At 42.4% G+C, this 23,797-nt stretch overlaps 2 protein-coding genes across 5 annotated transcripts in view; one reads left to right on the top strand and one right to left on the bottom strand.

The window, feature by feature from the left end:
- IRF6 (interferon regulatory factor 6) overlaps window positions 1–16,969 on the bottom strand; it is a 24,900-nt gene extending 7,931 nt beyond the window's left edge. Inside the window, exons 1-4 of one of the 4 annotated variants that reach the window (XM_083444512.1) lie at window positions 16,824–16,969; window positions 3,832–4,008; window positions 1,488–1,692; window positions 364–489 (exon numbers count right to left, since the gene is read on the bottom strand). In XM_083444512.1, the coding sequence (XP_083300638.1) occupies window positions 364–489; window positions 1,488–1,692; window positions 3,832–4,005 (505 nt within the window). In that variant the 5' untranslated portion in view covers window positions 4,006–4,008; window positions 16,824–16,969. Of the gene's footprint in view, window positions 1–363; window positions 490–1,487; window positions 1,693–3,831; window positions 4,009–13,262; window positions 13,440–16,823 lie in introns of those variants that run through there. The other 3 variants (XM_083444511.1, XM_083444514.1, XM_083444513.1) reach the window with 3 other exon arrangements.
- GUCA1B (guanylate cyclase activator 1B) overlaps window positions 13,586–23,797 on the top strand; it is a 26,780-nt gene continuing 16,568 nt past the window's right edge. Inside the window, exons 1-2 of the mRNA XM_083444619.1 lie at window positions 13,586–13,659; window positions 23,049–23,502. Of these exons, the coding sequence (XP_083300745.1) occupies window positions 23,299–23,502 (204 nt within the window). The 5' untranslated portion in view covers window positions 13,586–13,659; window positions 23,049–23,298. The remainder of the gene's footprint in view (window positions 13,660–23,048; window positions 23,503–23,797) is intronic.

Raw genomic sequence — 23,797 nt, 5'->3', positions numbered from 1 at the left:
AAGGGCCCAGTTCAACCCATGACAGCAGCACAGATTTCAAGGGAATGGCCTTTTCCTTCACACCTAGCTAGCTTTAGGACAGCTAGACCACACTAAACATGTGTATGAACACATCGACACAGAACAATAGGAATATTTCAGTTCAGACTAATCTTGTACTTCTCATATAGTGCAGACTTTGCCTTTCTCCTTTTGCCATTTTCTGCAGCGTACTGGTCAAGCAACTGGTAGCCGAGCTGCAATCCAGAGATTTTTAAAAGACTGCTGAAAGCATGGTTGCTTCATATTGTAATAATGAAGAGAAAAATGCCATTTAAAAAATAGGGTTTGATGTGCACTCTATGCCAGGGTCTATCTACTAACCATTGATATTAAGAAATGGAAAGGTATCCTGAATAGCTACATGAGATTGAGGCTGGTTTAATTCATCCTCATCTTCATCATCAAGTTCATTATCCTTCTCATCCCATGGAGCGGAACCAGTAGAACCTGTAGGAAAAGTGCAGTTGGAGAATTAGCAAGTAATATGGAATTTTATCAACTAAAGAGAATAAAGAAGTGGAATGGACATTTGTATGACCCACAGAAGTTACACAGAAAAATTCTACTACTAGCACTGTGTACAATCATCTCTTTCCTGGGGATTTTTATTCCAAGTACTGTTTGGTTTGCTTCATAGCTCCAGAAACAGCACCAGAGCCAATAGTCTTTTCATGCTTCTCAGCTTATGCATGGAAGACATGATAGCATGAAGCAACTATCTCCCAGCCCTTGTACTATCCAACCAGAATCCCACAACTGGCCTCATCCAACCTCTCAGCTGGTTTGGACTAAGGTGCACAGAGGGCCAGATGAACATTTACCTGATTCCAGAACCTGCTAGCCTTCTGCATCCAACAGCTAAGTCCAAAAATGTTTCTACCAGGTACACATACATGTGCCCATTGAGGTCCATTTCTTTCAATGGTAAACATGCTGGGGAAATTCCCAGTGAATTTCATTTAATGAAACACTCATTTCTGGAAGAATTGAATTTTAAAGACTGCCATCTTATTAGAATGCTTGCTTAGGGATAATGTGCAAAAGAGGGAACAAGGGAAAGGAAGACCATGAAGAACTGAAAGCCCTTAAGCCCAGACACCATGCCTTTTCCCCTCTTGCTTCTGGCTTTTAGTAGCATGCACCTGATCTTCAAAGCTTTCCCCTGAAATCTTTTCTCTTTTAGACTTGATTAAAAGCAAAACAGAAAGCTGAACAATTAATAACATCCATGTGTTGAATTTGTGGGTGAGCAGAAAGCAACCTTGACTAGGCAGAACTGTCACCTCCAGTTCACTTTGTGTTAGTTACGTTGCACAAATGAGAAGGTGAAATGCTTACTCAATTAAAAACGAGTTACCCAGCAGGAGTCACTAACATCATGGCATATAGAATTCTTCCTGTTACCAGACTTCCTTAAAAACCAACAGAGTCACTGTGCATCTCACCTGGATTAATAATTGCTCCCTGGGATTGTGGAATGTCACACACTTCATAAATTTTAATAGGATTCATTGGCACCTCTTTGGTGCCATCGTACATCAGGTTGAATTCCCGGCTTTTATTGAGAGCACACCGGAGCTGGGCTTTCCATTTCGCAGGGTCAGGATCATCAACGCCTTCCTGATACTTTCCTGTTTCCACAGCCCAGGCCTGGGAGCAAAGTACATCATGCTCAGTTAAGTACTGTCATCATGCCAGCTAATGTTGAATCATGCTACCAAACAAACTTGCATTTATCACATAAGTCTAGGCAGTAAATACTTAGGGCAGCAGCTAGTCAGCCAGACATGACTGGCACTGTTTTTCCCTTCCCCAACACAAACAGACAAAAGCAGCACAAATCATTTTAGGATTATCCAAACCAATTTTTTATGCATGGTATGACAGACCATTCCAATAGAGACCACCCAATTGTGTCTAAAGGAACCCAATCTAATGGCAAACCAGGCTCTCATTTATTTACTTATTTGTATGTGGGATTAAGGTCCCAGATTTATCCTGGTAACATTATTTATTAATTTTCTAAGCCACCCTTCATCTGAGGATCACAGGGCAGTTTACAATCTAAAAACAAAAAAATACATAACAGAGTAACAAACAACCCTCTCATATAAAAGGCCATAGATTGTTTACTTAGCCTGAGAGAAGAGGAGTGCTTTTGTCTGGTGCCTAAAAATATGTAAGGAAGGTGCCAGGCAAGCCTCCACATTTCACAGGTCACCACAAAAGCATGGCTTTGCTCAAAAATCTTCTAACAAAATCTCTTAACACAGAAAGCTTGCAAAAGCTTTTTCTCCTTAAAACAGTAGCCATTGCTGATGCCCAGGAGTTTGCTTCCAGAACGTATAAAATGATCTAAAATAATTTGTGCATCAAATTCAGTTCAGTCTGAGAACCAAAATATAAACAGTTCATCAGAACAAGGTCAAAAACCAACAGCAATAAACTAGACGAGCCTTGTGCAGTGCAAGTCTATGCAGGTTTACGGGACTCAGCTGGCATGCTACAGGACTCTTAACTTGAGAAGAGATGAAGACTTAAGAAGTACCCGTAGATAACTAGAACCTTGATTCTCAGAAGGGAAGCCACTAAAGAGCTACCTTCAAAGAGAAACAGTCAACAACCAGATAAAGGACAGGAAAATCAACTCTGCAGGAGCACAGAGTAAACAGAGTGATGATAAGACAAAAAGCATCTGATTGGGAGGGAGGAAGCTGTATCCCACAAGTCATCTTATTCTTCTTTGGCGATCACTCGTAGCCGAGTAAGATTGTCTTCCAGAAACACGGTTTTAACAATGAGTCCGTAAGTGACTGTGGAGGCCAATTCTGGATCCACATGTCCTTCCACAGTGGGGACATTGGTTCCCGGGCAGGAGTTGATCACGGTGTGGATTTGCCAAGCATGCCTTCCTCTTAGCATGTTTCTCCCTTGCGTCCTGAGTTCGAGTGTCTTCAAAGTCCATTACACCTTTGGTAAAGGCTGTTCTCCAATTGGAGCACTCGCAGGCCAGTGTTTCCCAGCTGTCGGTGTTTATACTACATTTTTTTAGATTTGCCTTGAGACAGTCGTTAAATCAACATTATGCCGAAACTATCAATCTCTCTAAAAAAAGTGACAGAACTGATTGCGGAAACTATCGAGGCATCTCTCTATCCCACAAGTACTTGAAAGATGAATGATTTAAATAGAACAGCCCCTTTCACATTGCTTTGCCACAGTATTTCCCAGTACAAGTCGTATTATGATCTGAGCACACATTCATGGTGCTGCATATCTCTCTTCACAGCTCTAGGACCATATTTGCTTTAAAAGCACAGCTGACCAATTTGATCCCATGGTAACTAAAACACCATTCAATAACAGAATACGGTGGCATGCCATGATGTCCAAGTTTAAAGCAATTGCTATCACATGAACAAAACAAATGAACACTAGGAAATGCATTAGCCTTCTAAACGGAAGAAGTGGAGGCAAATGCATATTCATTTGGAGCAGTGATCCTCCTGGAGTATGAAGCAGAAGGTGCTGGCAAACAATGGTCTTAGCTGCTGCAAGTCACCTGTAATACTTTTTATTACATTTGCATCCCACCCTTCCTCTAAGGAGCTCAGGATGGCAAATAAGGGTGGGGTTTTTTTCTATGTTATCCCTGTAATAACTCTGTGAGACAGTATAATGATTGACCAAGGTTAGTGCATGGCTGAACATGAATCTGGATTTCACCAGTCCAGGACTACCAGTTCATCTACACTGGCTCTCCAAAGTGGAATGGAATTATTTCATTACCTTAAAAATTGTGTTCTCCTCTTCATGTTGAGGGCTGTGCCGAGTTGCATGCTTCCAAGGGATCTGAAATCGCTTTGCAACCCTGTTAAGCCATATGAGACCGGGATACATACCACTGTCTACCTGAGCTACCAGCCAGGGTTTCAATCGAACTCTCCGTGGATGTAACGCCATTATCTGGAGGGGGGGGGGGGAGAGAGCAAATGCAAATAGCATTTCATTTTCTAGATAACAAAGCAATAGAAACCAATTGTGGCTGCTTTAAACACCATGCCAACTCCCTGAGTTTTGTTGAAGGTGTGGGAGGGGAGAATCCAGTCAACTTAAACTTATCAAGATAAGCTTGGAAATACTAGCTGAACTCAGGTGAGCATAGCCCCCCCAAATATAAATAAGAATTCTAATTTAAAATCTCAGCCTTTATCCATTTTTAATACACCAATTCTAAGATGGGATAGAACAGCTGAACAAATGGGACTAAGTTAAATGGTATAGTTTTAGTTTTAGTTTTAAACTAACAAGACCACAACTAGATACTGTATCTAGATATCTGTGGCCTCATAGCCCCTCCAAAATTGTGTCTGCTTCTTTCTTCCTACCAGTAACATCTAGGACACTTTACTTTTGTCACTGCATCACACTGTGGGGCATGTCTCTGAAACCATTTGAAAGCAGCAGCCACACAAAGGAACACAGGAAAATGGTTTATAATACCCATGCTGATAAATTAATGCTAAGCCATTTTAGAACAATACACTGGGCTCCCCCAGTCAGCTTGTTAAATAGTATGAATCAGGAACCCTGGCTTAAAACAAACTCTGGTTAAACCCATCAGCTTCGTAGGTCATGGTCTGAAGTTGACTTGCTTTGAAATGGCAGTTCCTCTGTACATTACTTGTGGCTTGGTTCACACATCACAATAACTACGGTTTACCAGAGAGTAGCTTAAACTCACCTTGTTCCTTTGTGGTCTTTTTTACTCTTGCACCGCACTGAGCTAAGTAAAGATTTGGCGAAGCGTTTCATCCAAACCAGGCTCATTCAAACAAGGTACAGGTCATATGGCTAGCTAGAAGAGAGCCCAGGTTCAGACAGCACAGTCAGCCAAACCTTGGCTATGTTTAGGGGGTGGAAAGCAGCTACAAGCTTCCTGCCAGAAGCCAGCACATTTGTGCAGTCCCAGTAAGTCTTTGTTTTGCTTACTGTGGCTCGTAAACCAGGCTAATCAGTAAGAGCATTGGTCTATCTTGTCAACGCTGGAGTTCTCTAGAGTTCTAGATAGAGGAGCCTTTACTAGACCTACCCAGGGATGCTGTGAGGTTCAAACTGGGATATTCTGCATGTGAAGAATGTGGCCTACCACTGAGCCCTTCTACCTAGGACACATGTAATCCCAGCCTTATTCTGCTCCAAGAAGAAATCTGAATAATAATAATAATAATAATAATAGGTCTAATACAGGGATGAGGAACCTGAGGTCCTCCTGATGTTGCTGGACTATATTACCGGTACTTCCATCATCTACAACCAAGGACTGATGGGAATCAAAGTTCAACAACATATGGAGGAACACTGGCCTAATAAATGTGTACACTCCTTAGAAATATGCCATAGATTGTGTCTCTGTTTTTATGTTCCTGTTTTAATGTTTTGTTTTTGTACACTGTTTATAGAGATTTTTAAATATTAAGTGGTTTAGAAATGCTTTTAAATAAAACGAATTAGCCAGAAAGGGCACCACAGCACAGGCAGCTGCAATAACATGCTAACTTGCCCTGGGTTAGCTTTCAGCTATGAAATAAACAATCAACATAAATATAACCAGTGTGATGTCACAATAATGTTAAGAGATCTGCACCAATGGATACAGCCGATTATTTCAAGTGGCTGCAAACTTCCTCACTCTTTTCAGTTTCCTTCATTTCTCTGGGTCTAATCTCTTCTCTTCTGCAGCACCCCCTGTTTCAACCTTCATTTTCTAAGACGCCCTCTGGCCCTCTTGCTTTTTCTGCTCCTCCCATATCCAGAAAATCATCACACCACCACCACATCTCCTCATGCATTAAAATACTTATTTTTTTGGAGCACATGGTTGAAACATTTTCATTAAATATTATACTTCTGGAAGTGCTCCTCATAGATAAAACACATTTTTAAAATCTGAACCAACAGTTTTTTTTCTGTTTGTACTTACAGCTTCCTTTTTCTTCAGAATTAGTCATCATAATATTAAATACTCATCAATGCAGTCAACTAAAGCATCCATTATCAGAGCATGGTGCTACACAGCAGGGGAGGAACATATGATCCACAGCAAGTCAACAGCTCCATCACTGAAGAAGTGGAGCCACACAAACAGAACTACCAAGCAGCAATGCCTTATAAAAAGGTAAAGGTAAAGGACCCCTGACAGTTAAGTTCAGTCGTGAACGACTCTGAGGTTGCAGCGCTCATCTCACTTTACTGGCCGAGGGAGCCAACGTTTGTCCACAGACAGTTTTTCCGGGTCATGTGGCCAGCATGACTAAGCTGCTTTTGGCAAAACCAGACCAGCACACAGAAACGCTGTTTACCTTCCCACCGGAGTGGTACGTATTTATCTACTTGCACTTTGATGTGCTTTCGAATTGCTGGGTTGGCAAGAGCTGGGACCAAGCAACGAGAGCTCACCCCGTCGTGGGGATTCGAACCACCGACCTTCCTAGGCTCAGTGGTTTAGACCACAGCACCACCAGCGTCCCCAGCAATGCCTTATACTCAAGTGCAAAAGTAGGGCCTTACACTCAAAGTATGATTGGGCATTTAGACTTCATGTGCCAACGCAGAAGATTGAAGTTCCAATGCAAAGACACCATCCACCACTGCAAAATCGTAAGGAATCAGTGGACAGACACCCAGTCACCCAGTAATGAATCCTTGCAACTGCTCAGGTGCAGTGCCAGAACTGCAGTGGTACATCAACAGGTGACATCATAGCCCAAACACACATAAAAGCAATAAGGAAACAGACGACACACACACACACAGAACAAAGCTCATTCCCCACTAAAAAATAACCCTATAGGAACAGAAAACAAACGCAACAGCAAATGTGACAGACGAGGAAAAATAAAGGGATCAGTGGTGAAGAGGGATGGTTAAAAAGGACAAAAGACAGAAGAGAAAGAAGGTCAGCTTCCTCATTAGGCTGTTGGCCATAGTGCAAAGACAAAGCATCCAATACATGTTAAATAGTACCACCATTACAATATAGTCATTATTTGTGACTATGATCACTAGGGAATCTTTGAACAGCAGCAGCTGGAATAGTCAAATCAGCAGCAGAAATATCTAAGGACTTGCCCCCACTTCTGCTCATCCAGTGTCTAGAAAGAACGGGTCCAAACAGTTTTCCCCTTGCCCCGCTCCTTTCCCAGGGTAAATCCACTCTCTAGCTTTAAGCCAGAACAAACTGCAATCCACGGAAAACCCAATTGCTGTTTGCTCCAACTGACCACTAAAGAGCGGTTTTCCCCAGGGGAAGCAGCAGGATAAGAGGAACCTGGCGAAGAGAAGAAAGGCTGAGCCATGCAGAAGCCAGAAGGGGGGGGAAAGGAGGCAACACTAGAGTGTTTACAAATCCCATTTAATGCCTTGAGGACATGACACTGAATCGATGTGAATGGTGTTCCTGGTTCCTGAAGGGACTTGGGGCACAGGTGGTCTTTTCATCACAACTGGATGAAGGAATTGATGGGATGCCCATCAAATCTGCAGATGACACCAAATTGGGAGGTGTAGCTAACAACGCAGAAGACAGAATCAGGATTCAAGATGACCTTAATGGATTGCAGAGCTGGACCAAAACTAACAGAATGAATTTCAATGGAGACATACCGGTATGTAAGGTTCTTCCCCTAGACTGGAAGAACCAGCTGCATGAAAATAAGATGGGGAACATCTGACTTACTAGCAGTACATGTGAAAATGATCTAGGAGTCTTAGTATACCACAAGCTTAACATGAGTCAACAGTGCGATCGAGTAGCAAAAAAAGCTAATGCTCCTCTAGGCTTCATCAACAGAAGTATGGTGTCCAGATCAATGGAAGTAATAGTCCCATTGTACTCTGCCTCAGTCAGACCCCCACCTGGAATACTGTGTCCAATTCTGGGCACCACAATTTAAGAAGGATATTGACAAGCTGGAACGTATGCAGAGGAGGGTGACCAAGATGATAAACAGTCTGGAAACCACGCCTTGTGAGGAATGGTTGAGGGAGTTGGGTATGTTTAGCCTCGATAAGAGGAGACTGAGAGGAGATACAACAGCCATCTTCAAATATCTAAAGAGCAGTCACATGGAAGATGGAGAAAGCTTACTTTCTCTGGCTTCGTAGAGTAGGTAGTGAACCAGTGGCTTCAAGTTACAAGAAAGTATTTTGACTAAACATCAGGGAGAACTTTCTGATGGTAAGAGCTGTTTAACAATGGAATGGACTCCCTTGGAAGATGGTGGACTCTACTTCATTGGAGGTTTCTAAGCAGAGGTTGCATGGCCATCTATCATGGATGCTTTGGTTGAGATTCCTACATTGCAGGGGGTTGGGCTAGATGACCTTTGGGTTCCCTTCCAACTCTACAATTCTATGGTTCTTTGAAGCCATAAGACATGGGGAGCAGATATTTTCAATTACTCTCCCCACCATTATTTTTAAAAAGAACCTTGTGTTTATTGTTTATTATTTTTCACTTATTGTCAGATGCTTTGGAGACCTGCTTTCTGCAAAAGGATGGGATGTGTATAAATTTAAATAAGCAGATTGCTATTGTTATTCTGTTAGCCACAGTAGCGAAAATGACAATCAATACAAAAAAAACAAACGGAGGCATTCTAGAAACTGACTGCAAACCTTTACATCAGGCGTGTGTGACAGCAAACACAGTTTCTCCAACTACGTGCAATATAAGTGAAGTGAAGTGCACAGGTTAACTACAGAGCAAGACACAAAACACTGTATTTGCAGGCAGTGCTCACCAAACACCTTGCAAGAAGCCAGCCAGAGGGGTTGCCACACAACTCCTCATTTTTCCTGCAACAGGCTAACAGATACATTGCTTTCGTGAGACACTTCATCAGAAGCATGTGTTAATGTCAGCATCAGTTATACCATGAGAGAAGGGGGAAAAACGAGGGCAGGAAGGAATGTGAAGCCAAACAATGTAAAAGATTACCATGCAGAGCACAAATGAAAAGGTGATCCGGCCAGACTAAGAGATGAAATCATAGTAGGCGTGACTTACTCTCAACCGGTGATGAATTGGCAAAGGAAGATTAGTCACATGTATAAGCACCTAAAGAGGGACAACAATTTTCTGTAGGGAGCTAGCCACTCCCAGTCTCTCATGTGAACCCATGTCTGATAGTTTCAGTTTTGTAAATGAATTCCTACAGCTGTGTGCTGGAATCTCCTTTTAAAGGTTTTTGCTAGTGTGGCACAATGACGAAGGCATAATGTATATGCATAACTGTGCCTGAAGATAAAAGGCATCCTCTGTCCCTCCTGCTGAAATGCAGCTTCCCTCCTGCTCAAATACCATTTTTTAAGGAAAAAGGGTATTTCTGTAATAGCCAGTTATTGGTTATTTTAGCCCAGACAAAATTTGACCATATGCAAATTTGTCCCAGCCTTTTTAAAAAGGTGATTTCCATTGTTACAGTGAAACCAAATATATGCTGAAGCATATTTCTCTGACAACGACAACTGATCACAAGGCCTATCATAAAAGAAAAGAAAACTTCCTCATGAGAGCTAAGGAAGTACTGTAGTGCAGTATCCAAAGTACAGTGGTACCTCGGGTTACAGACGCTTCAGGTTACAGACTTCGCTAACCCAGAAATTGTACCTCCGGTTAAGAACTTTGCTTCAGAATGAGAACAAAAATTGCCCAGCGGCAGCGGGAGGCCCCATTAGCTAAAGTGGTGCTTCAGGTTAAGAACAGTTTCAGGTTAGGAACAGACCTCCAGAACAAATTAAGTTCTTAACCCAAGGTACCACTGTACTGCAGTCACTTAAGATTAGGCAGGGCTCTAGCACGACCAAATTAGGGAAACCAAAAGTACAAATCCCACCTCTTGCTTCACAGATTTGTATGTTGGCAAACTAGGCAGACAGTTATCTAAGAATGCTCTTCAGATACTACTGCAGGCTATTTGTATGCCCCATGCTGGTAGCTTGAAGGCATGCTGCTCAAAATTGCTTTATGCAATTCTTATCCTTAAGCTCCTAAATGAGTTGAATAAACCTTCCCAACACTTTTCTGACCCTGTGAAGTCATTGTTACTTCACCAATCTCAAATGCAGTTTTGTTTTCCTTACGTTGTCTCAAGTACACCCCCTCAAACATTCCACAAAGAAAAATACAGACATGCTTCCAATATTCTTGTTCTCGCCTACGGTGTGTCAAATAGCAGCCTGTGCAGCACATAAACACATTTCCATTCACGTGCACATACAGTGGTACCTCGGGTTACATACGCCTCAGGTTACAGACGCTTCAGGTTACAGACTCCGCTAACCCAGACATAATGCTCCAGGTTAAGAACTTTGCTTCAGGATGAGAACAGAAATCGTGCTCCAGTGGTGCGGCAGCAGCAGGAGGCCCCATTAGCTAAAGTGGTCTTCAGGTTAAGAACAGTTTCAGGTTAAGTACGGACCTCCAGAACGAATTAAGTACTTAACCTGAGGTACCACTGTACTTATATGTGTGTGCGCTAGAAGCAAGATGCATCCCCCAGTCATATTTGTCTCCTTGGGAGCTAAACTTCGAAGAACGACTGCTGGAAAACAGACCAACACTATTTCAGTGTTCCATCCTCAAAGGGTAAAAACTTTTCAGGACCAGCAAATATCCAAATAGGACTGCTTCATTTCCCTCCTCCCCACACCCAACTGAGATGCAGTGCCTTTAACAGGCAGGTCACCATATGGAGACATCATGTAAGAAGATCACAACCCTATCCTCAAAATTGTTCACAGGGACCAACATCCTACCCATTAGCCCTTATCTGCAGCATATTTATGCCTATGAAGTAGGTTGGAAAGAAGTGGCATACTTATTGTTATTAATTTATCATTATTAAATTTCAGAAGCAACTTAAGAACATTCTGTTTCATATATATATATATATATTTGAAAGCTGAAATACATAAAAAGGTAAAGGACCCCTGACAATTAAGTCCAGTCGCGAACGACTCTGGGGTTGTGGCGCTCATCTCGCTTTACTGGCCAAGGGAGCTGGCGTTTGTCCGCAGACAGCTTCCGGGTCATGTGGCCAGCATGACTAAGCCGCTTCTGGAGAAACCAGAGCAGCGCACGGAAATGCCATTTACCTTCCCACTGGAGCGGTACCTATTTATCTACTTGCACTTTGATGTACTTTCGAACTGCTAGGTTGACAGGAGCTGGAACCGAAGCAACAGGAGCTCACCCCGTCGCAGGGATTTGAACTGCCAACCTTCTGATCGGCAAGCCCTAAGTTCTGTGGTCTAGACCATAGCACCACCCACATCCCAGAACAACTGGGTAGGTTTGTTTAAATAAGAACATCTTATCACTTCGATGTCCAGCTTTTTACCCAGCTCATTTGGGAGGAAGGATGGGATAGAAGTTAATAAATAAATGCTTCTCTAAACATCCAGAGTGGGGAACCTTTTTCAGAATGAGGGTTACATTTCTAGGCCACAAGATAGTGATGGGCAGAGCCAAAAGCAAAAATGAAGAAACAAATGCAAATTTTATCTTTAAGCTGTACTCCCCCCCCCCCAACCAACTAAGAGGCACTCAGAGTTCAAGGAAACACTTCAGAGAGGCAAAAACACTCAAGGGGGGGCAGGGTATGAAGAAAGGCTAGGGAAGGGAGTGTGGCTGAGATGGATGTACAGTCTGGGGACAGGACCACATGCCAGACAGAGAGGCCTGGAGGACCTTGGGCCTGAGGCTCCTCACCCCTTACTTTGCATGGTCGTACCTCCATTACTAATTTTTAACATAATAAACTATCAAACTTTAAAGCTCTGCCTTCAGTTTTATTATTCCACACTGAATATCACCAAGCATCAGCCACAGAGATAAAGCTCCCCACTTTATTGTAACTAGGCTATCTGGCTTTTTAGACCAAATACCACAAAGTTAAGCCCTTATATTACATATTATTAAACCCTGTCCTTTGATGAGGCACAAGAAAAGTGGTCATTCTAGAAATGCACATGATGAGGTAACGTAAGTGTTTACAACTCCTCTCTGGTGCAGCTGCACAAGGCCTGCTATAAATGAAGACTTTAATCTCAGATCTGAAACTTGAGGACAATCTGCATAACAATGCCAAACTAAGTTAATCAACCTGCATCAAACACCTCAGTTACCATGACAAAAGGTCTGTCTTAACTCAAATAACCCACAAGAAAAATGGACTGAGGATAGCCTATTATCCTCAGTCTTAGTTGTAAGCATGGTAGATCCTTCCTGGATCCATTTAACTGGACCCAATTACTTTGTTCTCAGGAGTAGGCAGGAAGTTCAGTTCCCAGCCAACTCTCTCCAGTTGTGTGCCACAGCATACAAGGACAGTTGCTCCATAGCAAAACCCATGCTTTGCATACAGAGGTTCCCATTCGAAGCCCTGGCAGCTCCAGGTAGGGCTGGGAAAGTCTCCTGTCTGAAATCCAGACCAGAGGAGGGGGGCTCTGTAGACAATACTGAGCTGACAAAAATCTGGGCACAGGGCAACTTCCAATGTTTCCCAAATCACCTGGAAATTTTAGGCTCAGGCACATTCCAGTAGCAGGAGCTACATGCACTAAAGAGCAGCTCCTACCAAGTTCAATATTATCTAGTGAAGCCCTGGCCTTCCCCATCTACTTCACAGTAAACACGCAACAGTCCTGTAGATCGTCCACTGATTTAAATCCCAAGAGGTTATTTACTTGCCCCAAGTAAAGCAACTCCTGCTTGTGTGGACGGCCCCAGAGCAGGAACTTTTCTCCCAACCCAAGGCTATAGTCAAAGGAGCCCTTCTTCCCCTCAGGCTTTCGCAGTGTCCTCTTACTACCAAGCTATTATTTGCAAGGAAGCCTCCATTAGATTCGAGCCCAGAGCAACGAGGGCGAAGTTTGGAGGGAAATGAAGACTCTGGGAAACAGAAACTGTGAACAAAACAAACACCAGCCTTTTAAAAAAATCCTTTGGAAGAGTGAGTGGAGGAAAGGGCAAGAGGTAATAATACTCGACAGAGGGCCAGGCAAGGAGGAAACACATGGGCTAGAAGGGAGCGCGGAGAGCAGGGGGATAAGCAAAGCGCACGAGGGTGGGAAGCTGGAGCCGCCAAAGGCCCGGGCAGGTTTCTGGAGCGGGAATGACCCTCGACCGTAGCCCAGGAGGGGACGGAGCCTACCTGCAAGAGACGGGTCGGGAGGGGGAAGTTTCCTTCTCGGCGTTTTCGCCCCCCTCCCGCGACACTCACCGCTCGGGCGCTCCTCACCTGGGCTGCGGCTCTGCTCCGCGCTCACCTGAGCCAGGTGCTGCCGGGCGCAGGCGCTGCCGGCTCCGCCCCTGCAGGAAGGAGGAGGAGGGCGCGAAAGGGGCGCGGGCGAGGAGCAAGGGAGTAGGAGGCGAAAGGGGCGAGAAGAGGCGGGACAAAGAAACGGGCCGCTTTGCGGAGAGGCACATCGTGCTATCCTAGGACTGTAAAACAAGTGGTCTTTGCGCATGGACAGAGTGCTCTTCTCTGTGGCCGCGGCATAAGCACAAGCTGACCATCTTCATTCTCTCTCCCCTCTCCCACAACAGAGGTAAAAGGATGTAGTGTATTTGAAGCTTAAAAAAAAAAAATCCTCTCGTTTTCATGGGAAAGTGTTGGTGTCGGTGCAACTGGTTTAACCAGTACGCCCCCACTCCCCTTCTCCAATATCAGGTGTCTCTTTTGCTGCTCTGCCTTGCGGGTTTAAAACTTGATTTGAGTTGCAGAACTCTGGCTGCCGCTGCTACTCGTACTTAAATTACTCAAAACTTCTCAGTTTCCTTGAAAGTTAAGCGCGGCATCATCAGAGCGGTTCCTATAAAATTGCTGATGAGCAATTCTCCGATGGGGATTCCAATGAAACACACCCATCAGCCACCCTGGAGGGGAATTCTACTGCTGAAATTGTGAGGGTCAAAATAGATGTCATCCAGTAGATATGTGTAACTGTCTTCCAATGCTGTTGGGTTTTGTCCTGTTCTTGAATGAAAAGCAACTGTGAGAAGCACCAAGCTTGGAGAGAGGAGCTGCTGAATAATAATAATAATAATAATAATAATAATAAAATTTATTATTTATACCCCACCCATCTAGCTGGGTTTCCCCAGCCACTCTGGGCAGCTCACAACAGAATATTAAAAATACGATAAAACATTAAAAAACTTTCCTAAACAGGGCTGCCTTCAGGTGTCTTCTAAAAGTCAGATAGTTGTTTATTTCTTTGACATCTGATGGCAGGGTGTTCCACAGGGTGGGTGCCACTACCAAGAAGGCCCTCTGCCTGGTTCCCTGTAACCTTACTTCCTGCAGTGAGGGAACTGCCAGAAGGCCCTTGGAGCTGGACTGCAGCTGGACCGCAGCTGAACCCTTCCCCTCCCTTTAGCCACTTCCCCACACAAAACTGCCACCATCTCCTAGTTCTCTTTCAGGGAGATTCATTCAGGTGCTGATGTAGAGTAGGGCCTCCTTTGTGGAGTTCCGTTTCTGGACTGGTATGTCAGGTGCTGATCCTGTTATCATTTCAATAACAAGTGAAGATGTACCTGGGGAGGGTGTGTGTGTGGTGTCATTAGTTTTATGTTGTACTCCACCCTGGTATCAGTACGCGATGAACAGCATATAATTTTTTAAAAAAATAAATAGCTTCCCCCCCCACACACACACATACAAGGAGGATAATAAGAATATATTAGGTTTTCCCTGCACAAGACTTGAGTGCCTGCATATATGTGTGCACATATTTTCTCTCAGCTCCATACAACTGATGAAGTAGTCCCTTGCCTGCAATAGCTCCAACAACAATGTGATTGCAATGCAATGCATGCTTGCCTGAACATAAGTCTCCTGGAATATAGTGAGACTTAGTTTTGGGGGTCATGCATAAGAATGTGTTGTAAATGGGTTAATGTTTGTGGTGCCCCAAAAGCCTTTGTTGTTTGTGACTATGAAGTCAACCGAATACAACAAAATACCAAAGTTGCTTTGGGTTTCCTTGGGCAATATAAAGAGACAAACAAATTTTTAAAAACAAATAAAATTCTCTCTGAGGATACATTGCTGTGTACACATTACCAACTTCAATATCATTCTTTTTCTCAATTTGGGTTGAAGCTGCTTTGGAGGGAAATACATCAAAATGCAGTATTTCATAAGAAATGACAGGATAGATACAGGTTCAAAATGGATTGTCGGTAAACTTGCTTCCCAGACCAGCAGTGGAGACATACTGGAGGCAGTGTCTGTTTACAAAGCCTATAAATGTCCATGACAGGCAATATGAAAAAAGAGAGGGAGGAAGTGTTCACACTCACAGTTGTGATATGTTAGTGGCTAACTCTTAGCCTCCTTTAAACACCATCCATTTTAGTTGGGCGAATGCCAGATAGCCTTGATCCACAAAGCAGTAAACTAAATTATTTCTTTTGGTTTCAGCACCATCAGTAGATCAGAGAGCCACATGATACACTACATGGTTTATTGTTACTGCATGATACCCAATGTTAGTCATTCGCAGAGCAGACTCACTGTAATCAGTGGAGTTGCGTAACTTGAGTCAATTGATTTCAGTGGGTGGGCTATGACTATGGCTTCGTTGGCTATCTCTCGCTGTTTTAAATTGACGCAAGCCATTCTGAAGGTGTTCAGACTGAAGAATATGGTAAGAAGAGTTTGTAATAAATTAAATAATTGCTTTATATTTCTACTATACACCTTCTCACATTACTTTTTCAAGCAGCAATCCTTTAGTTTCTGCCATATTTACTGTCACCTTTTTGGAGAAACGTTTTGTTCATTTTTCCTCTTTGCATGCAACGTACTATAATCTGAAAATGTCACAGAACAGTCTTACAAGATGTGTTTAAATACAAGGTTCTGGGCTTAATGGCCATGCTGTGCCTCCACGGTCGGAGGCAGTATGTTTCTGAATACCAATTGCTGGAAATCACAGGAGGGGAGAGTGCTCTTATGCTTGGGTCCTGTTTGAATGTTTTCCACAGGCGTATGGTTGGTCACTGTGAGAACAGGATGCTGGACTACACGAGCCACTGGTCGTGTAGTCCAGCAGGCTCTTCTTATGTTCTTATTTATTCACATCCCACCTTTCTCCCAGTAGAGGACCCAAGGTGGCTCCAAACTTGAATTGAAACAGATACAACTGGAAACATAACAATCTATACAAATATTTTTAAAAACAAATAAGTTGCCATATTAAAACACCACTGAATTTGAACACTTAAAACCATTAAAAATCACGACAATGAAGAAAGAAAGAAAATGTACAACACCCACCCTCAGAAGACCCCCGCCACAACAGCCACTTAGTGGCCTCCACAGAAGATCTCGAAGTCCAGGCAGGCACACATATGACTGGACAAAATGTTTGGGTCTCCTCTTGTCTTTTAATTCTCTTCCTAATTTGGCAGTTTATTTTTATTTTCCCTACCCACAAAATGCTTTGGAAGCACCTTACAGTGAAATATTCCAGTTCAAATATAGTTAATGAACGGTATTATCTTTTGTAGTAGTTCTTTACAAAAACAAAACAAAACTTGGGCATTGCAAGCCTACGACACTTAACTTCCTTATTTCAGAATGAAACAGTATGCCAGTATTCCTTAGTACCATCCTCTGGAACCTTTATAGAGAACAATTGAAAGATTAAGAGCATCAAAATGCTCCATCTACTCTCACTTCCCCTCGTACGAAGAAGCTTACCTTTGCTTGTAATATCTGGGCAGCATATTCTTCTCCCCAACAAAGTCTTCTCCAGTATGTTCTTGATACGATCCTTCACTCACATTACCTTAAACTAAGGTGGGGATCTATGACTCAACAAATCTTGGTTTCGAGAGAGCCAGTAACACACTGTAATTCTATGGAAATGAATCAGGAAAAAGGAAAGCATTTTCCTTTTTTGCTTCTACCCACACAGACAGTAGTCTGCTTCCAAGGTGTTGCTAATTTTGGAAAGACGGGCTTGTGCAAGGTTCAAAACCACAAACTCAAAATTAGTTATGAGGCATTTCTGGAAGATTTTAAAGCCTAGATGTCCCCGTCCCCCCCATTGCTATTTTCCGCTAGCCTTGAATCAATATCATTAGACTGTGTGTGTGTGTGTAATATACTAGCCTTCATCAAAAGATCTCAGGGCAGTTCACAATATAGCCCATCACCATAACATTATTGTGTATGTAGCTTCTGCAGGAAGCTACATGTTATAGCTTGTAGCCATACAATGTTCTAGATGTAGCCATGCTTTCACTCTTGTTTGTTTTTAAAGTAAGATTGTATTCCGACGTTAGAGAAACACACACACACACACACACACACACACACGGCATACTTGAATTCAATGGGATTAAGCCTCTCTAACTCTGTTTTGAATAGCAGCCACTGCCTTCAAAGAACTCCTTTTCAGATTAAAATTTGGAAAAGAAGAAAAGGTATACAAAATGGGTGGGTACAGTATTGATCAAAGCACACTTGAGAAAGGAACATGCCCTTCTTTTCCTGTTACAATAATTTGCAGGGGAGAAAAAGGGAAGGAAGGCACTGTGTATGAAAGGAAGGCGAAGGAGAAACAGCTTTTCAAAAGAGCCAACATTCATTGAATTCTAATGCATCTCAGATATAGAATTTTCTTCTTCAGGGGCAGCCTGGGTAAGGATGCTTCTCAGCTGTAGGACATTCCTAAATAAAACAACTAGTTTAAGTAGCATATGTGGCACATGGCCTTACGTGTTTGACACTGTTAAACATTTCATCCTTAACCTTCACTAGATGCTGTCAGGCCACAGACATGGAATCCATACTGGAATCCTCTTCCTTTGCCTGTTTTGATGCCCAGCAAAGGCAAACCTACCAGTTAGTGCAGATCCCAAGGAGATGATTCTGTCCTTGCTGCAGCTACTTTCTGAATTTCCTTCAGGCTTCATTATAGCTGGCATGTGGGAACATGCTCCATAAGCAGTCTGAAGGAAAATGAGTAATCTGTATTTCTGAATCCTCCCAGGCTGTCAGCTTGGAAATATCTTTGCTCTCATCACTGTTAATAATATGACTCACCTAGCAGAGCATATTATTGAATGTAATCTGTTCCTTTGTACCTTGGTTACCCAAGTAGTTCTCCCTGTGGCATCTGTCTAACATGCTTCCTTGCTTGATTGACTAACATCAGGCTCTCACACAGATTAATTCATTTACTTGGCTTCATAAACAGTGTTCTATCGGGAAATTACAGCACTATTTCAAAGAAACTAAAAGAAGCACATATGGCATCAGGTGACACATGAAGTGTGGTGTACAGAAGAAAGTGAATCCAAGGCTGTAACTCTTTCCACAGCGACTCCGGATGCAATCCTTATATAGGAGTAAGGGTACTTCCAGACCATTGCTATTTTGGGGTGAGTTTCAGTCACACACTGCAAATTCAGATTGAGCAATTAAAGCTCTTGCACAGCAAACACACATCCCCAAAATAATTGTGCTTTTTGCAGTAAGGAAAGTGATCGAGAAATGCGCTTGAAAGTGTGGAATAACACTTACTTGACATGATGTCATCTAATCTCCCTGCAAACAAATCAGAACGACTACATAATAAACAGGTCATCCGGAAGCAACCTAAACCCCACTGAACTCAACGAAGCTTGCTTTTCATTAAACATGTTGGATTGCCCTGTGGGTTGCAATCTTAAGAACACCTTCAGGAAGGATTAGGTTATCAATAGCTACTAGCTATGATGGCTATCTACTACCTCCAGTTTTGGAGGCAATGCCTCTGAATACCAGGTGCTGGAAACCACCTATGGGGGAGTGCTGTTGCCCTCAGGTCCTTCCTGCTTGCAGGTTTTCCCTGGGCATCTGGTTGGCTGCTGTAAGAGCAGGTGGCTGGGCTAGTGGTGCTTGGCATATGTTCTTTTGGGAATAAAGGCAAATAATATGATTTACTTCTGAGTAAACATCGAAAGCACGTCAAAGTGCAAGTAGATAAATAGGTACTGCTCCGGTGGGAAGGTAAACGGCGTTTCCGTGCGCTGCTCTGGTTCGCCAGAAGCGGCTTAGTCATGCTGGCCACATGACCCGGAAGCTGTACGCTGGCTCCCTCGGCCAGTAAAGCGAGATGAGCGCTGCAACCTCAGAGTCGGCCACGACTGGACCTAATGGTCAGGGGTCTCTTCACCTTTAAACATATGAAGGACTGCACTGTATATTGCCTTACATGGGGCATGGCTTCATAGGCCACTTTCTGCGCAATGCACCACATGCACCCCCTGATGTTCTTGCTGCTTCCCACATAGTTCCTCAGATATCTGAAATAGTTATGACTTGAGTGGGGTGTCCTCAGCTTCTAAGCTTCTCAAAAGAACCTGCTAGCAGCAACCAATGAACAAAAGTCCAGTGAAACAGGGCTGTTGGAGTCAGGTCAGTGACAGGTCTCTCAGCAGGCACTTTCTGAGCAAAAACATCTTCTGTAGGGCTGCCTCAAACAGGTAAGCAAGCTAAAGAACAAGGCTCACTACTCCCTGTAGCTAATCTTCCTTTTACTACAGCTTCTCCTTCTGCAGCTCCTATTACTCCTGCTACTTGAAACACGAGATTGGAGAATATCCACTAGAAGGAAATGATAAACATTTTACATTCCAGTCCCCCATTTTTGTTTTTTTATATGTGCATCTGTCCTGATGGTGACTTCTTTTTACATCTAGTTCCTGCACTGAAATGACAGTGGAACAAATTCAGTGGATTATCATAATCCAAAACTGTTCTACAAAGCTGTAGGGAGGAAAAAACATTCACAGGATAAAGGATCCTAACTAGTAACTGCAAGAATGTTCAATCTAATGCCCACACAAGTATTTAAAAAGACCAGCCGCCCAATTCATTCCTTCTGGTTTATTTTTCAAAGTGAATGCAGCAGCACTCTTCTGCCTACCTGGGAAGAAATAAGTAGAATCAGAGAGGTGCAAAACAAAGTGATGCGATAAGAATCTGGGCATGTGGAATCCTGTTGCACATTCTTAGCAGCTAAATTTCAAAACACAGCAGTTTCACAGACAACAGAACAGCAGAAAGTAACAGGTCTCAGTACGCTCTCTCCCTATTTTTGATCCCATTCACTTACAAAGTCTTCATATAATTACAGTGCATCGTTTTGTAAAGATAATAAAAATAGTAAACAAATGCTATACTACTAGTAAAACAGTGGAGAGGCTTCAAATATTACTACATTAGTGTATTAATGTTGTGGTCATATCTGCATGAGAGAGGGTCATGAAGGCGTGAGTATGACCCATCTCATTTGGATTATTTGCACAGACACAGATCTTTAAAAGGCAGAGTTGGCTCTATGAAGCGAATCAGAGCAGGTAGTTTTTTGCTCTATGAAGCGAATCAGAGCAGGTAGTTTAAAAAGGGAGAAGGAAGCACAGCACTGGGGAACAGGAAGGCTCTCCACAGACAGCACCAGGGACATTCAAACAAGCTTTATATGATGGGTTTTTATTTCTTTATTCTTGCATTTCCTTCCTGCTTTTCCTCCCAAAGGAGGAAGGAGTAGAGAAGGGAGAAAGAACTGAACAAAACAGGAGGAGCAGAATTGGTTTAAGTATTTATTTATTTTAAAGTATCTGTACCACCCACCTTTCCAGTTTGTGTTTGACATGATTTATAAAGGCAAATGCCTGATACTGATGAAATATATAAAATAAATAAATAAAATTGTCCAGTAGCACCTTAGAGACCAACTAAGTTTCCTCTTGGTATAAGCTTTCGTGTGCATGCACACTTCTTCAGATACCCACTTACAAAGATACCCACTTACATGCACACAAAAGCTTATACCAAGAAGAAACTTAGTTCGAGTGCGTCAGACCAACATGGCTACCTGATACTGATGTAATCTAACTAGCCAGATATTTGTGTAGATATGATTGATTGATTGATTGATTGATTGATTGATCGATTGATTGTAGAGGGTGTTTTTTATTAGCTTGTTTTTGTGTAAAATGACCTGCTCTGTGGATGACCCCTTTTAATCATCAGTGCCTTACTATTATTACAGCAGAGACTATTGTTTCCTATTAACACTGTACCAATCCTCTTAGAATGGAATCCTGTCTGCTTATCAGGAGAGATCAAGTACATTTATAGCCACAGGTCATTTGTTTCCAGATAACATAACAACGTAGATTTAGTCTTGGATAACCCAGAGTAACAATGGCTTTTTTTAAAAAAAGGGTCGTTTATAGAAACAGGGGTCCTTTCCTTTGAACTAATACTGTACTGCAATTTTTTGTTTTCATTTCTGAAATTTCTCTGCATTAAGGTTCATATTATTAGGATTCTTTTAATATCTGTGCAGCACTTGACCATTTTAAGCACTTTGTAACAGTAATAATGAACTTAATGATAAAAATGTGTGTTTGATAAATCTGCAATTTTATATGCGAATCTCATTTATTTTAACACTTGCTGGATCCAGGGGTTAGAAGGATCTCAACCTACTCCACCCACAAACTCATAACAGTAATAATAATCATATTCCTGGTCATCATTGTCTTTATAAATCTGATGTGGCTTCCCACAGCCCCCAGCTTTTTGACAAAACCCTCAGGAATTTGGGAGCAGAGCAGACACAACTGAGCAGAAGCTGTGCAGAAGTATTTCACTCAAACAAACAGATCCAAAATGCTGCATAAGGTTGCCAGAGAGTTGCACAGACTTGGGGCTTATCCACACTTACCTTTTGCCCTGCTGTTTCCAGACATTGGTCCGGGCTTTAACGCTCTGAGCCCAAATGCTTTTCTTTTTGCCCCAAGCTTTGCCTGTGAAAACCCGCTCTTTAAAGCTGAATCGAAGCAAACACCAATTCGAGGTTTCCTTGGATTGTCGTTTGTTCCACGTGAGCTTTTGAGAGAAGGTTTTTGTGGGGAAAGCTCCTCAAAATGGAGACACAGAGCTTTAAGTTGTGGGCCATGTCTGGAAAGAGTGGAGGAAAGAGGCCTTACAGCAACTGTTAGAGCCACTATGGTGTATTGGAAAATGTTAGGCATGGACTGAAGACCTGAGTTTGAATCCTTGTTCAGCCACTAAGCAAACAGTGCCAGCCAAGCTATTACAGTTCAGCCTGACCTCCCTCACAGGGTGGTTATCAGAATAAATTAGGAGGGCCATAGAGGCTATACTCCTTGGAGGAAGGATGACATGAAAAATATTGAATAAATAAAAGAGTAAATGCGCACTTATACTATTTCCCTATAAATGTTTGATTTTGATTTTTATAGCCATTCAGATTTTACTTTGACGAGGATTTGTTTCACTCAGGCATATAGGTCATTTCTGTATCCAAAGAGCTGTCAGGTATGATAATACTTTTAGCTCTGAAGTTCAACTAAGGAGCTCAAAGCGAAATGCTCATTTGTAAGAAGAATGCAAGATGTTTCTGTTTTTTTTATTTAGTTTACTTACATACACTCGAAGAGGGATTTGCATACATTTGAAAATGACAATTGATTTTCAGAAGTACATAGTTACATCGTGATTCATAGACCAGAGACAGTAGGATATACACAGCAAATTTGCATCCACAGAAATGTTGGGTCCACGTATAGATAATGGTGATTTACATTTAATCTTTCTTTGTTGTTGTTTCATATGATTTAAGAGAAGCAACCCCATTCACCTGTATTTGTGACGACAACTGAGAACAGCTACAATAGGTTCGATATGTTCCAAACACAGAATCATTCAGAAAAGTGTTATAAATAGTCTTAACAGGGGAGCTTTCAGGTCTTTAGACCAGCATCAGAGACCCCAGTGACCTTACTTGGGAAACACTTCTAAATGAGACATTAACCTGAGACCTCTGAAGGTCTCTGTGACGTGTATGGGGGAATCTCCTAATGTTCTTATACTTTCTTATCTTGTGCTGGATTAACTCAGGGGATCCACTCCCAGTTGCGCTTGTATGAGAATGACACTGGAAGGCTGAGTCGCGGCTGCATGGAAGACGGGTAAAAAGAAGAGGAAAAATGATAAGAAGAAGCAGCCCAGCATAATCGTGCAATATTCACCAAAGCAAGAAAAAGAAAACTCACATCGTAAGTTTTTTAAAAAGTTATTCAAGAAAGAAAATACCAAGCTGAAAGAGGAGAAGGGGGAAAATCCCACCACTTCCATTTCGTGAAACAACATGGGACAACGCTTAACAAATGAGGAGGGGGAACAAGTTGAGATTGATGTGGCTGAACTGCAGGAATGGTATAAGAAGTTTGTGGTGGAATGTCCAAGCGGGACCCTTTTCATGCATGAATTCAAGCGATTCTTCGGAGTACAGGATAATCAGGAGGCAGCGGAATACGTGGAGAACATGTTCAGAGCTTTTGATAAGAATGGGGTAAGCATTATTCCAGCATTTACTGTTTTAAAAAGCTTTTGATTGGATTTAGTTTAGATTTACACTGAAAGAAGAAAAGTCACTTTCCATTCTTTTCCGAGGCAGCTTCCAGACAACCCACATATTGAACCATCTTTTGGATTTGTTTTCAGGGAGGTTAAACAATGTTGGATATTTACTGAGCATTCATTGCACCACACATGGGTTACTCCACACGCCCCATTTTATTTGCCTGTCACTTTCTGGATCTTTTTAGGAAGTGGATATGTTGCGTAAGACCTCCAAATCAACTTTA

This window comes from Podarcis tiliguerta (genome assembly GCF_965153285.1).
Source record: "Podarcis tiliguerta genome assembly, chromosome: 6".
Taxonomy (NCBI): Eukaryota; Metazoa; Chordata; class Lepidosauria; order Squamata; family Lacertidae; genus Podarcis; species Podarcis tiliguerta.
Note: the sequence above shows the minus strand (reverse complement) of the source record. Positions and strands in the feature narration are given on the sequence as shown.